The 11283-nt window shown below is 38.3% G+C and overlaps 3 protein-coding genes across 4 annotated transcripts; 1 reads left to right on the forward strand and 2 right to left on the reverse strand.

The window, feature by feature from the left end:
• The first annotated feature begins 112 nt into the window (after nt 1-112).
• Ald1 (fructose-bisphosphate aldolase) lies at nt 113-6954 on the forward strand. 2 transcript variants are annotated; one of them, XM_065477267.1, is made up of 8 exons: nt 113-271; nt 1594-1793; nt 4218-4520; nt 4580-4705; nt 5530-5838; nt 5984-6061; nt 6196-6325; nt 6585-6954. In XM_065477267.1, the coding sequence occupies exons 2-7, from the start codon at nt 1611-1613 to the stop codon at nt 6289-6291; spliced, it is 1095 nt and encodes a 364-aa protein (XP_065333339.1). In that variant the 5' UTR covers nt 113-271; nt 1594-1610; the 3' UTR covers nt 6292-6325; nt 6585-6954. The 2 variants fall into 2 exon arrangements, with proteins under 2 accessions (XP_065333339.1, XP_065333340.1); XM_065477268.1 differs by lacking the exon at nt 6196-6325.
• On the reverse strand, nt 6944-8071 carry LOC135935159 (coiled-coil domain-containing protein 86). The gene is made up of 3 exons (XM_065477275.1): nt 7784-8071; nt 7516-7726; nt 6944-7065 (listed from the first exon to the last, which is right to left on the reverse strand). Exons 1-3 carry the CDS (start codon nt 7957-7959, stop codon nt 6985-6987), a joined length of 468 nt encoding a protein of 155 aa, XP_065333347.1. The 5' UTR covers nt 7960-8071; the 3' UTR covers nt 6944-6984.
• Nucleotides 8072-8356: 285 nt separating this feature from the next.
• LOC135935157 (uncharacterized) lies at nt 8357-11151 on the reverse strand. Its single transcript, XM_065477273.1, has 6 exons — nt 10967-11151; nt 10712-10867; nt 10047-10187; nt 9125-9310; nt 8932-9066; nt 8357-8875 (listed from the first exon to the last, which is right to left on the reverse strand). The coding sequence occupies exons 2-6, from the start codon at nt 10861-10863 to the stop codon at nt 8803-8805; spliced, it is 687 nt and encodes a 228-aa protein (XP_065333345.1). The 5' UTR covers nt 10864-10867; nt 10967-11151; the 3' UTR covers nt 8357-8802.
• Nucleotides 11152-11283: the final 132 nt, after the last annotated feature.

Genomic DNA, 11283 nt, shown 5'->3' on the forward strand with positions numbered 1-11283 from the left:
ATGTGATATGAATCTTTGAAGATTTTGAACTTTAGAAAAAGCCAATTTTTATTTTTGGATCAAAACCATAAGTTTTGTTTTTGAATGGGATCAATGTAACCGGTCACGTCGGATCACGTAAAGAAGGCGTGGTTTTCATTAAAGATTTGCTCACTAGAGGGAGAGTTGTATCCCTTACTCGACCTCTTCGCCCTTGATAAAGGTCACTTTTGCTCACGTCTTCACCGGTCGCCGGACGCCTAAATTCAGAGTCTCTCCCAAACTTCAGCAGGTAAGACTAGAAGAGGGTCTCTGTGCTTTAATGTTCTCGAGTGACATGTCCTTGCTTATTTTCATTCTATGCCTCTATAACTTGACATTTTCGACGAAAATTTCTAATTCAGGGCAATAGCACTAAGTCTTATTTCAATGTTTGACTCTCGGCCCGCACTTTCTAGAGCATTGATTTTCGGTACTGAGTTTTTAGGGCATTTGAGTGTGAACCTTCGATTTACGTAATTTTGGAATCTTGTTGAAAGCAATTTTTCTCAAATCCAAGTTTCTGTCATGATGCAAAAGTTGTGTGATGTTACCAATCAAATTCAATTACGCTTTTGTCTGAAGTCAGCAGCAACAACCCCACAAAGTTGTAGGGGTCAATTAAGGTCAAGCTTTTTGAGGTCGCGCTCTTCAAGATTGTCCTCTAGCAGAATATTTCGTTACAATTTTTTAAATAAAGTTAACCAGGTATTTAGAAATCTAGTAAAATTTTGCTGTATTATTTCATCTGCTTTTAGATGGTCACATCATATATTTATTTCCATTACTTTCTCGTTACTTTTCTTTTTGAAATATTTCTTGGAGAACAAAAAATTTTATCATGAAGATAATAGAGACAAGAAAAATTACTCCATACTCTCTCAGCTGCTTGAATGAATTAATTTTCTGAAATCAGTACTGATATATCAATTGTTTTATGACAGATCCGGATTTAACTCTCAGACGTCACGTAGCTCGTCGCAAACATGTTTTTTAGTTTGCCCTCATCCATAAGCAGTTTCATACTTAATTAAAGTTGCCGGGGCTGGGTCCAAGGTCGGCCTACGTGAGTGGCTGACGCTGGAGGCTCGTCTTGGAATTTGCCCACTCATTGGCGACTATTTAGTAAATTGCGCAACAAACTGGACCCTACAACCACTGTGATAAAAAGCGTCAAATAGTACCCGTGCTATCAGATCCAAAAACTATAAATAACTACGTTTTTTCCTTAACATAAAAACTGAGTTTGATGCAATATCGTTTGACTTATAGTTTTTAAAGCTTTTAGGAATTTTTCATCACACGATTTTTTAGCTGTTACGGAGCACACGGCCTTAATAGTATTTGTTGACACTTCTTAGCAAACGTAATAAGCATTTTTTTACATGGCTTCACCAAAATGAAGTCTAGTGTTTCAATTTCACCTGCTGTTCCAGAGGTACGAATAGTGATTTTCTGAACCTTTTGTGGTCCTATTTGAAATTCTACTTCAAAAAAAGACAAAGAGTTTTTGTACAATTTTCTATTACGCACTTAACAAAAATTAACCAACCTTCGCGCGATATTTTTTTGCAGACTAAACACAAATCATCATGACTACCTACTTCAACTACCCTCCTCCTGAGCTGCAGGCCGAGCTCCGCGACATTGCCAACCGCATCGTGGCCCCCGGCAAGGGTATTTTGGCCGCTGACGAATCTACTGCCACCATCGGCAAGCGCTTTGCCGACATCGGTGCCGAGAACAACGAGGAAAACAGGAGGCAGTACCGCCAGGTACGGCCTTTTCCTTTACTGCTTTCGTTCTTGGTTCAAACATTTTTTTCTTTATTTATTTATGTTCCTTTTTTAATTTTTTTAATTTTTTCTAATTTGTCCTACGGGGGTAAATCGCCATCTTACTAAAAAAAATTAAGAAGGTAAGTTTAGCTTGGTGAGTATTTTAGCGCGGATTTCAAGTAATGGAACAAATATCAATTATGGTAAGCATGATCTCTCTTGAAAACCAAATAATTTGAAGCTGAAGATGTCACAGAACGAGGGCTAATGCCGCCAATTGTCTGGGTGCAACGCATCCAAATTGAATGTCAAGAGAAAGAACTCCCAATGAGTCTTTTGGATGGATAGTAGCAATAAAATCAGGGCTTGAAAATTTTTCAGAGTTATAAAGACTAAAACCTCCCCTCGGTAAACCATAGTTTCCATAGTTTATAGCAGCGAGATTATGGTGGGGAAGAGAAACGCTTCCTTGCAGCGATATCTATTTTTTCCCTGCAGGTTTCTTCATTCTGTTAAAATTCCCTCCTTTTGAGAACGCCGGTTGGCTCTCACCCACTTGGCAGGGGAAGCAGGATAACTAATTCAATATACAATGGAGTGAATCTTTTGAAGATCGTAGCTCCATCTGCAACGTGTTCGCTTTCAAAAGTGAGCTGGATGACGTATCTAAGGGTGTATTTTTCTCGCTCCCGCTGTCAGGATAACAGGAAGCATCAGCAAGTCACTACCAATCGGGATTTTAAATTTATAAATATAAATGTATACTAGGTATGTTAGCATTTTTAAACGCGTTAAACATTTATTCAGGGCTTAATAGGATGAAAACTGAAAACAGAAGAATAATGACATTATTTCGAAACGGTTATTGCGATTATTTAACCTAATTTTTAAATTAATTTTCCTTCAAATAATAATGTAAATAATAATAATGTAGTAGTAAACGCTTTGGACATAAAACCAAAATGTGGTCGTGGCAGTTAGTAAAGAGTTAATGTTGATCCAATATTACTATAATATTTTTATAAGTATCAATTTTTTCTCGGCCTGAATATTGCTACACATGACTGATAAATAATAAAATAATCAAGTAAACTACAGCCGACAAGATTTTTGGCAGATTTCTGCAAGCATTTTTACTCAACGATGAAAATTTTGCGTGTGCTTTTGCATAAAAAACAATGGACCCCAAATATTTGCCTGCCAGCACAGTCAAATATACAGAGTTATAAGAAATTACAAGAATATAATAGTTGTTTGAAATTTTTACATCCAAAATCCTTGGTTAAAAAATGACTAAGTTCATTGTTGAAGTTTTAATTCTCGTTTATTTGAGCCTCCTGTGGTTTTATTTTTCCCTGGCACTCAATTTCACTAAAATTGAAATTTCAAAGCAAAAGCAGCGTATCTAATTATTGAATTCACTGAAACTTTGACTGCAAATAACGATCGTGCAAACTTAAATTTAAAACTTCGATATTTGCGGACTGGTCAATCAATGATGGTACCTGCGCTGAATAATGAAGCGCGTTGTAACGGGTTCTCCTCTCACCGGTTTATTTTCAGTCACATTACATCGTTTTTCATAGCAGGAGATCAGTAATAGCTAGCAAGTAAATTTTTCAGTTTAAAATTTTGTAATTATCATCTACTGATGCTGCTGCTGCAATGAATTCCCTTATTTCTTATTGTTAAGTGCTTAGTTGTGATTTTAAGACAAACCGTGATAAAATAAATGAATATACAAGTGGAAATCCCGTGTGGGCTTCTTGAATTTTAAACCTTGGCCTCCTGTTTGGTGGGAAACTGATTTATGGCAAAGCATCGACCGTTCTTGTAGCTTTTCTATGGTCCCAACATACAACGGTGTATGGTTACTATTGAGAGTGCCTGTTTTTTAACAATAAACGAGGGTTGAGGGGCGCTTCACAGCGTAGCCAAACTGCTCAAAAGCATCATCTGCTGAATGCCAGCGGGGAGTGTGATGCTTTTTGCTCCCTCGAGACGATTTTTCCCCAGCTGGGTGCCAGGCACACATGATTTCCACCCTCTCCCATCTGTATCCGAGAGAGCTTGCTCTGCGAACATACACATTCATTCACGTTCTCCGTAGTCATGCTCTCCTGGCACACAGGTCATAGAATTAAACCTTGGTCTATTCATAAGGTTCAGTCAACCGACTAATTATTTGTGCAAACAACTAATAAACAAGCAAGGGGTCTTTAATTTTCTGCTCCTTCTTGCCATGTGATTGCACACGTCCAAATCTGTTAACGTTGACAAAATTTTGTCGTCAGAATGCCAGGCAACCATAAAGTTCAAAGTGGTGTGGTAAATATGGGCATGTTGTTTCAACATTTGTTTGAATTTAAGTTCACTGCCCAAAAATATAAAATAAAATGCGAAATTTTTATTTTTTTCCAGCTGTTGTTCAACTCCGACAATGTTTTGTCTGAGAACATCAGCGGCGTGATCTTGTTCCACGAGACCCTGTACCAGAAGGACGACAACGGCACCCCATTTGCCGAAATCCTGAAGAAGAAGGGAATCATTCCCGGAATCAAGGTCGACAAGGGTGTCGTCGACCTTTTCGGCAGCGAGGGTGAGTGTACAACTCAGGGTCTTGACGACCTTGGTGCTCGCTGCGCCCAGTACAAGAAGGACGGCTGCGACTTCGCAAAGTGGAGGTGCGTGCTCAAGATCGGCCAGAACACTCCTTCCTATCAGGTTTGTAATTTTTGTTTTATTGAAATCGATTTTAAATCAATTTTTGTTTTAAATATTAGGCCATCCTTGAGAACGCCAATGTTCTCGCTCGCTACGCCTCCATCTGCCAGGCCAACCGCATCGTCCCAATTGTTGAGCCTGAGGTTCTGCCCGACGGCACTCATGACCTTGACCGCGCCCAGAAGGTAAGAAAATTTCGTCCCAAAACCGTATTTATTATTTTTGCATTTAAATGTTAAAACTTGATTTTTGCTATTTAAATAACCGTTTTCCTATTTTGATATTCATAATTTCTAAAGATAAATTTCAGTTTTTGTTGCCAACAAAATCAATAATAGGATATTTCGTGAAAATGTTAGAGAATTGTGCTGATTAGGCCGTAGCACTCGTCGTACTTTGCAACATCCTAGTGTTGCATACGCTCCTGTTACTGCAGCGGACAAAAATTCATACCGAGCGACAGACACACTTGGTGATGCGATCAGTATGGTTGGTTCTTTGCTGGGCCGTGTACTGCGCAGCCAGCGTGAATACAGTAGTAGAGCGATTGCAGCGCTAAAATGAAAGCGCGCGTCTAACGCAATTTAATTTTTTTTGTCATTAGTTGAAAACAATTTTATAGTAATCAAATTTAGGCAAAATAATATCAAATTTGGTTTAAAAAATAAAAACAGTTGAAATAAATTTGTTTTTCAAAGTTTAACAATACACAATAACTGCATAGAGTGTTATAATTACTCTATATAGTAATGTACACCATTTACTTGTTAGCCAATTTTGCCATTGGTGCAATTACAAGTAATCATAACAAGATAATCGCTTTGGTAATTTTGCTTGTTAACTAATATTTTATTATTTGTGAGATTTTAAAACTAATGAAATTTTAAAAGGGATTTCTTGGCTATTTTGGTAAATATTAAACACGAACAGACAAAATTTCCATAATTTAAGTTTTTTGTATAAGTGACATTGAAAAATTGCACATTTGAATTTGATTGGTCAACAATAGGTGACCGAGACCGTTCTGGCTGCCGTGTACAAGGCCCTGAACGACCACCACGTCTACCTGGAGGGAACCCTGCTGAAGCCCAACATGGTTACTCCTGGTCAGTCATGCCCCAACAAGGCCTCTGCCCAGGAGATCGCCAGGGCAACGGTTCAGGCCCTGCAGCGCACCGTGCCCGCCGCTGTTCCCGGAGTCACCTTCCTCTCTGGTGGCCAGTCTGAGGAGGAGGCGTCCGTCAACCTCGACGCCATCAATAAGTACGAGGGCAAGAAGCCCTGGTCCCTGACTTTCAGCTACGGCAGAGCCCTGCAGGTGAAGCTTTGGACTTTGAAATTTGTGCATTATGCAGATTGTAGCAATATCAAAACTTTTTAAGATGATACCAACAGACGAAATGGGCTTTGTTAAGGCCCTAAGCAATGAAAACGACCTAATTGTGTTTCCATTTTTCCTCCAGGCTTCCGTGCTCCGCGCTTGGGGAGGAAAGAAGGAGAACATCAAGGCAGCTCAGGATGAGCTGATCAAGCGCGCCAAGGTTTTTATTGAACCAGCGTTGACCTTCGCTCCCTTTATTTTGCTTTTTAAATTTTGTGCAAAAGCTCTGAATCACCCTCCTTGATTTGTAGCTTGTCTGTAGTGTTTGTAGCACAACCAACTGAAATGTTTCAGGCTAACGGATTGGCTTGCCAGGCCAAGTACACAGCTGGCATGTTCTCGAGTGCTGCTGCTGCAAAATCAAATTTCGTCAAATCACACGCCTACTAAATTCCCAAATCCTTTTGCTACACTATTTTGCATGGTTTGTTGCCACTTTATTTCTAGTTCTCAAGTTAATTACTGCTAGCTGCTTTTTTAATTTCTCATTCTACCCCGTTTGTTCAAACCAATTAATACAATTATTACTTTGTCCACTTGTAAATAAAAGAAGCTTCTTTTCTTTGTCCGCACATATTAATAAAAAATTAATTAATAATGAACATGCAGCTCAGTTTCAATTATGAATAGAATTTGTTTTTAGACAAATTTGTAAAAGCTAATTGCAAATTAAATCATTTCAGGCTAACGGTGACGCATCTTTAGGCAAGTATTCTGCTGGCACCGTTGTGGGCGCTGCCGCCGATGTTGGTCTCTTCATCAAGGACCACGCATACTAAATTACTGCACTCTTTCAAGTTGTTGTAAAGTCGAATTGTGAAAAAAGTTGTGCCATCAAATGTCACCGCAGTTAGCACAATTTACGACCTTTTAATTTTTATGCAAGCAGATGTGTTGATTTCTCAGAGTTTTTAAAAATTTGTGTTACATTGATGTTGGTGCATTAGTAATACTACTTGTTGAAGGAAAAGAAAAAATTAGGAGAGCTCTCATTATGCATTTCAAATAACCTTTAACCGGCAGTTCAATAAACACTCATGTCTGAACCAGTCATTATTGTTTTTTATTTGGAATATTAGAACCTTACATGTTAGTTGTGTCTCGTTTTTCGATCATCCTTAGCTGCTTCTTCCTCATGCGTTTAATTTTTGCTGGATTCCGAATCTGAAAATTAATAAATCAGAAAGCCGTGTTTTGGAAATTGAAATAGAGAGGATTACAAATTAAGGCAATAGCTGTAGCCAGGGCTAATGAAGACAATTAAGTTAACTATTGAAATTTAGACTGAAACATTTCACGATTTAACTTTCTAGCCATATCAATAGCATTAACAAAGGAATTTACAATTTTTGCGCTGTCTCGTAACTTCTACAGGCTGCTACTTGATATTTTTAGCCTCTATAAATAAGGCAAAATGGGTTCTTAATTTAAGTTATGTTGGTGATTCAGAAAGTGGCCAACCACGCACTGAGTATTATTCCTGGTATTATTCGTATTATTAAAGATTAAAAAACCTATGTTAAGTGGCTTACTCTCTGAATCACAAATAAGTACAAATAAATCCCAAATCCAGAACTAATTTTGAATTAATATCAATTATAAAAAGATGCTTACTACTTGGACAATCTCAGATTTTTTCCTATTTTCCTCACGTCTCTTCAGATTTTCCCTTCGCCTCTCCTTTTTAGCTTCAATTTCCTTCTTCCTCTCCTCTAACCTGCTTCTACTCAGTTCCTTAGCATGCTTCAGGTCTGCCCTCAGCTTTTCCTTTTTCTCAAATGAGTTTGCTATTTTCAGTCCTCTAGTTGTTTTCAAAGAAGAAGCTCTAAAAATTTGTGCTACATAATCAAGGGTCTGATAAAAAAAAATTAAAAACTCATACCTTTGCTTGTTCACTTTCCAAAATTTACCAGATTTTGGTTTCCCTCGTGGAATCATACTCTCCGGCTTTTTGGGTTTTGTTGTCAGTTCTTTCTGCGTTTGATTTTTCTCGGCTTCCGTAGGTGCTTGCCCACGTCCAACGATGTCCTCGAGCGAAACAACTCCAGTCGCAGCCATAATGCGTTTTGAGTTCGAGTTCAAAGCTTCGCTTTGTGAAAAAAAAAATAAATCTGAGAGCGAAAGAATCAACACAAACAAAACCGCTAACTAAGTTGTACTGTACAGCGAGATGCCCACGTGCAAAACAAATAGCAGATGATGCTTTATACCGATCGCAGCGCTGCAGTGGCAATTTTCGTGAACCGAAATCGTAGGAGGTAGTGTAAGAGACGCATACATAAACGCCAGAAACTCATTTTGACCTTTCCAAAATTAGTAATAATTATAATAATTATTAACTTTTGTTCCACTTAATCAATCCTATTAAAATTTTAAAAGAAAATGGAGTACTTTTAACTAGGTAATTATTTGAAGGCGTTGATTTTTGACAAGAAAGGTGTGAAAGAATGAAACATTTCATTTACATGTGTAGCACTCGCTTATTTAATATAAGAGAAATTGTGTACCATTACAATTTACAAATGCATTTATCTATTTTACAACAATTTGACGTAGCAAGAAGATATCAAATAGCTCATTTTTCCAACCTAGGCAAAAAATTTGACCCAACCAAATGCGAGTTTTTCTGTCAAAACGGTCAAAACCTGTAAATATGAGGAACAACTAACAGCATCAAATCTAATTGTTTAGACATTTTGGTACATTTTTTAGCGTCAGTTTTATGTGTGAGAGACGTATTAAATTTACATTACCATTTACACACTGAAATATGACCACATCTTTCACGCGAAGTCACATTTTAGTAAATTCTCATGACCTAACACAAAGATATCGAGTTATGAAAAAGATCCTCTACTTTTTAATGAGAACAGCCCAGTACTCCTTGAGCGTACTTGAGAATCACAGCATTTCCATTTCGACGTCTTCATCCTGTAGGTCCATGTAATTAGAGAGCCGCGGCTCTTCGTTGAACCTAAATGGACGTCAGCTATGAGCAATCACCCTTCTGAAATTCATTTTAATATTTACGTTGGCATGATGTTGAGGTCTATGCTCTCGCCGCTATTGTTGTTGTTGTTCCCGTCTTCCTCCGGCTCAAGCATTGGAAGCAGCCGCGGCTTTGGAGGCTGCCACAAGACCAAGGCCATGGAATTTTTGTTCCTCCTGAAGGGATGAAAACATACTTAAATAATTACTCCTTGATTATGGTGATAATCATTACATTCTGTCCATGAGAGGTTTAGGGAGGATTGAATCCTGGGCAGTCAATTGTTTCAGCTCGTCACTGAGCACAAGACGAGGTCCGCAGGCCATATTTTCCACTTCCTCGTGGTTCAAAGCATGCAATCCAGCCTTGTGAGATGCCAGAGCGGATTCCGAAATGTGGAGTTTGTTAACTGCATTCATCCTATACGAGATATTACAATAATGAAACAGTTTAGGCTGGAACAAGAGCTACTATTGGTGTGATTGACAAATAGGGTTTTAATTTATTTAGACCAACTGTCAGTTGAATTAAATGCAGCTTCTTTGGTGTGTAGCAAGCTGTTTTTTTCTTCCAGATTTCTAAATAAAAGGTCTACTAGTTTCGGCTACCTGAGCTTTCTGTCCTGTCTGGAGGATATCCTCAGCCCCCAGACGGGACAGGAAGCTCATGCATTAGGGCTGCAACCAGTAGCCGAAAACCTTTCTGTAGAAATAGGGTGAAATAAAGAGCTTGCTTCACACTGAGGAAACAGTATTTAACTCTTCTGAAAATTCTGAAAACCTCACGTGCTTCTGCCATCATTGGCATCTATCAAGAAATTATTTTGATCACTTTGGTATTAACAGGGTCTCATAATTTAATCGTTTTGAATTTTCCTAAAACGAAAACCTTCAAAACTGTATTAAATAAATGATAAAGAGCGGACACAATGATTATAAAGCACTGAATAAACACAATGACACGCCAAGCTAAGCATTCATTCAAAGTTCACCCTGCTCTTTTCAAACGAGACATTTTCCAGTCATTCACCTCAACATATTGATGCAGGCCATAGCTCAGATATTTTCTCACAATCAGTCAGTGCATTCTCATCCTGAATTTAAGACAAAAGAAGAGTCACGGTAATATTATAACAAAAGTTGCACGCGAAACTTACATCTCAGCCTCGTCATCGTCAAATTTTCTCTTGATTCCCAGTGAGTGTACTTGTGAAGGTCCTGGAATAGGAGTAGGTGTGGGACTGAAACGAGGGTGGTTCATTCCAACGCAGTCTCCGTACATTACTCGACCAGTAAATCTGTAGTAATTAGAAAGCTTATAGTAGCACTAATTGAAACTTTAACGTGTTATGTTTAAAATTTATTAAAAAAAAGAAGTACAAAGTATTGGAAAAAGGTTCCCTACTAGGAGATAGAAATATTCTGTCATACAAGCAAATTATCCCGGTCCTCGGACAGGGATAAAAAGAGCAAAAAAAACTTGAAAATAAAACATTCTTAAACAGTCAGGGCTTTGTTCCACAAGCTCCCACCAGAATGGGTAAAATGTAAAATTACTTGTTTAAATATATATTTTTTGTTGACATTAGCATCAATAAAATAAAATAAAATAATTAAACTTGATTCACCCTTACTTTTTATTAATGCATTATTGTGTATGTATTTTGGTATGTATGAGGTGAATTGTGAATCTTGCATCGCATTAAAATAATGGATTTTGACATTAATCCTCTAATTTTTATAAAAAATAAAACGAAAATAACAAGAACAAATAACAGGGTACATACAAACTATTTATATTTGAATCGAAAAAAACATTCACCTGACAAGCGAGGGTTGATTTGTGCTCCAGGGCATCTGTGCTGGGGGGCTGTGAAGCCACGATTGGGGAGGGCTGCTGCCCAGCTGCGGCAAGGAGGGTGGTCTCGTAAGATCGTGACCATGCTGACTTGATTTTGCTTCCATCAGATGCATTGTCCTGTGAAAAATCAAAATTTCAAGAAATTTCTACGCAATTCTAGGATGTATTTAATCCGTTTGTTGGATATTATTTAACGCTAAATTTCGCTTTAAGTACCTGCTTTCGGGCGAACCGAAGAGGAATTCCTCGTAGATATCGAGAGGCAGACTGAAGTCAGTGGGGGTAGCAACGGAAGATAACTCCAAATTTGGTTGTTATTACGATCGAGTGACAGCCCTTTAATCGAAGTCGCAGCAACTCTGTACAGGCTTTGTTGTTTATTTGCGATAGAAATGGAATCTGGCGATGTTGCCAGGTAATTTCAAGCGTTTCGATTGGGTGGCGAAACAGCAAATCGCAGCGAGCGGCGCGAGTTAGTAGAGATGGCGTTTCGCAGGTTGCATAGCAACACTATAAATTAGCTTGCCCTCTGC

This window comes from Cloeon dipterum, chromosome 2, assembly GCF_949628265.1.
Source record: "Cloeon dipterum chromosome 2, ieCloDipt1.1, whole genome shotgun sequence".
Lineage (NCBI taxonomy): Eukaryota > Metazoa > Arthropoda > Insecta > Ephemeroptera > Baetidae > Cloeon > Cloeon dipterum.

Bases quoted from the DNA above. Each gene is read 5' to 3' on its own strand.
- Ald1 (XM_065477267.1), top strand. From the start codon at position 1,611: ATGACTACCTACTTCAACTACCCTCCTCCTGAGCTGCAGGCCGAGCTC. The intron at 1,794-4,217 runs GTACGGCCTTTT...ATTTTTTTCCAG, and splicing joins ACAGGAGGCAGTACCGCCAG to CTGTTGTTCAACTCCGACAA. The intron at 4,706-5,529 runs GTAAGAAAATTT...GGTCAACAATAG, and splicing joins ACCTTGACCGCGCCCAGAAG to GTGACCGAGACCGTTCTGGC.
- LOC135935159 (XM_065477275.1), bottom strand. From the start codon at position 7,959: ATGGCTGCGACTGGAGTTGTTTCGCTCGAGGACATCGTTGGACGTGGG. The intron at 7,727-7,783 runs GTATGAGTTTTT...ACAAATTTTTAG, and splicing joins TGGAAAGTGAACAAGCAAAG to AGCTTCTTCTTTGAAAACAA. The intron at 7,066-7,515 runs GTAAGCATCTTT...ATTAATTTTCAG, and splicing joins AATCTGAGATTGTCCAAGTA to ATTCGGAATCCAGCAAAAAT.
- LOC135935157 (XM_065477273.1), bottom strand. From the start codon at position 10,863: ATGCATCTGATGGAAGCAAAATCAAGTCAGCATGGTCACGATCTTACG. The intron at 10,188-10,711 runs GTGAATGTTTTT...TAATTACTACAG, and splicing joins AATCAACCCTCGCTTGTCAG to ATTTACTGGTCGAGTAATGT. The intron at 9,311-10,046 runs GTAAGTTTCGCG...TATCTCGTATAG, and splicing joins GACGATGACGAGGCTGAGAT to GATGAATGCAGTTAACAAAC.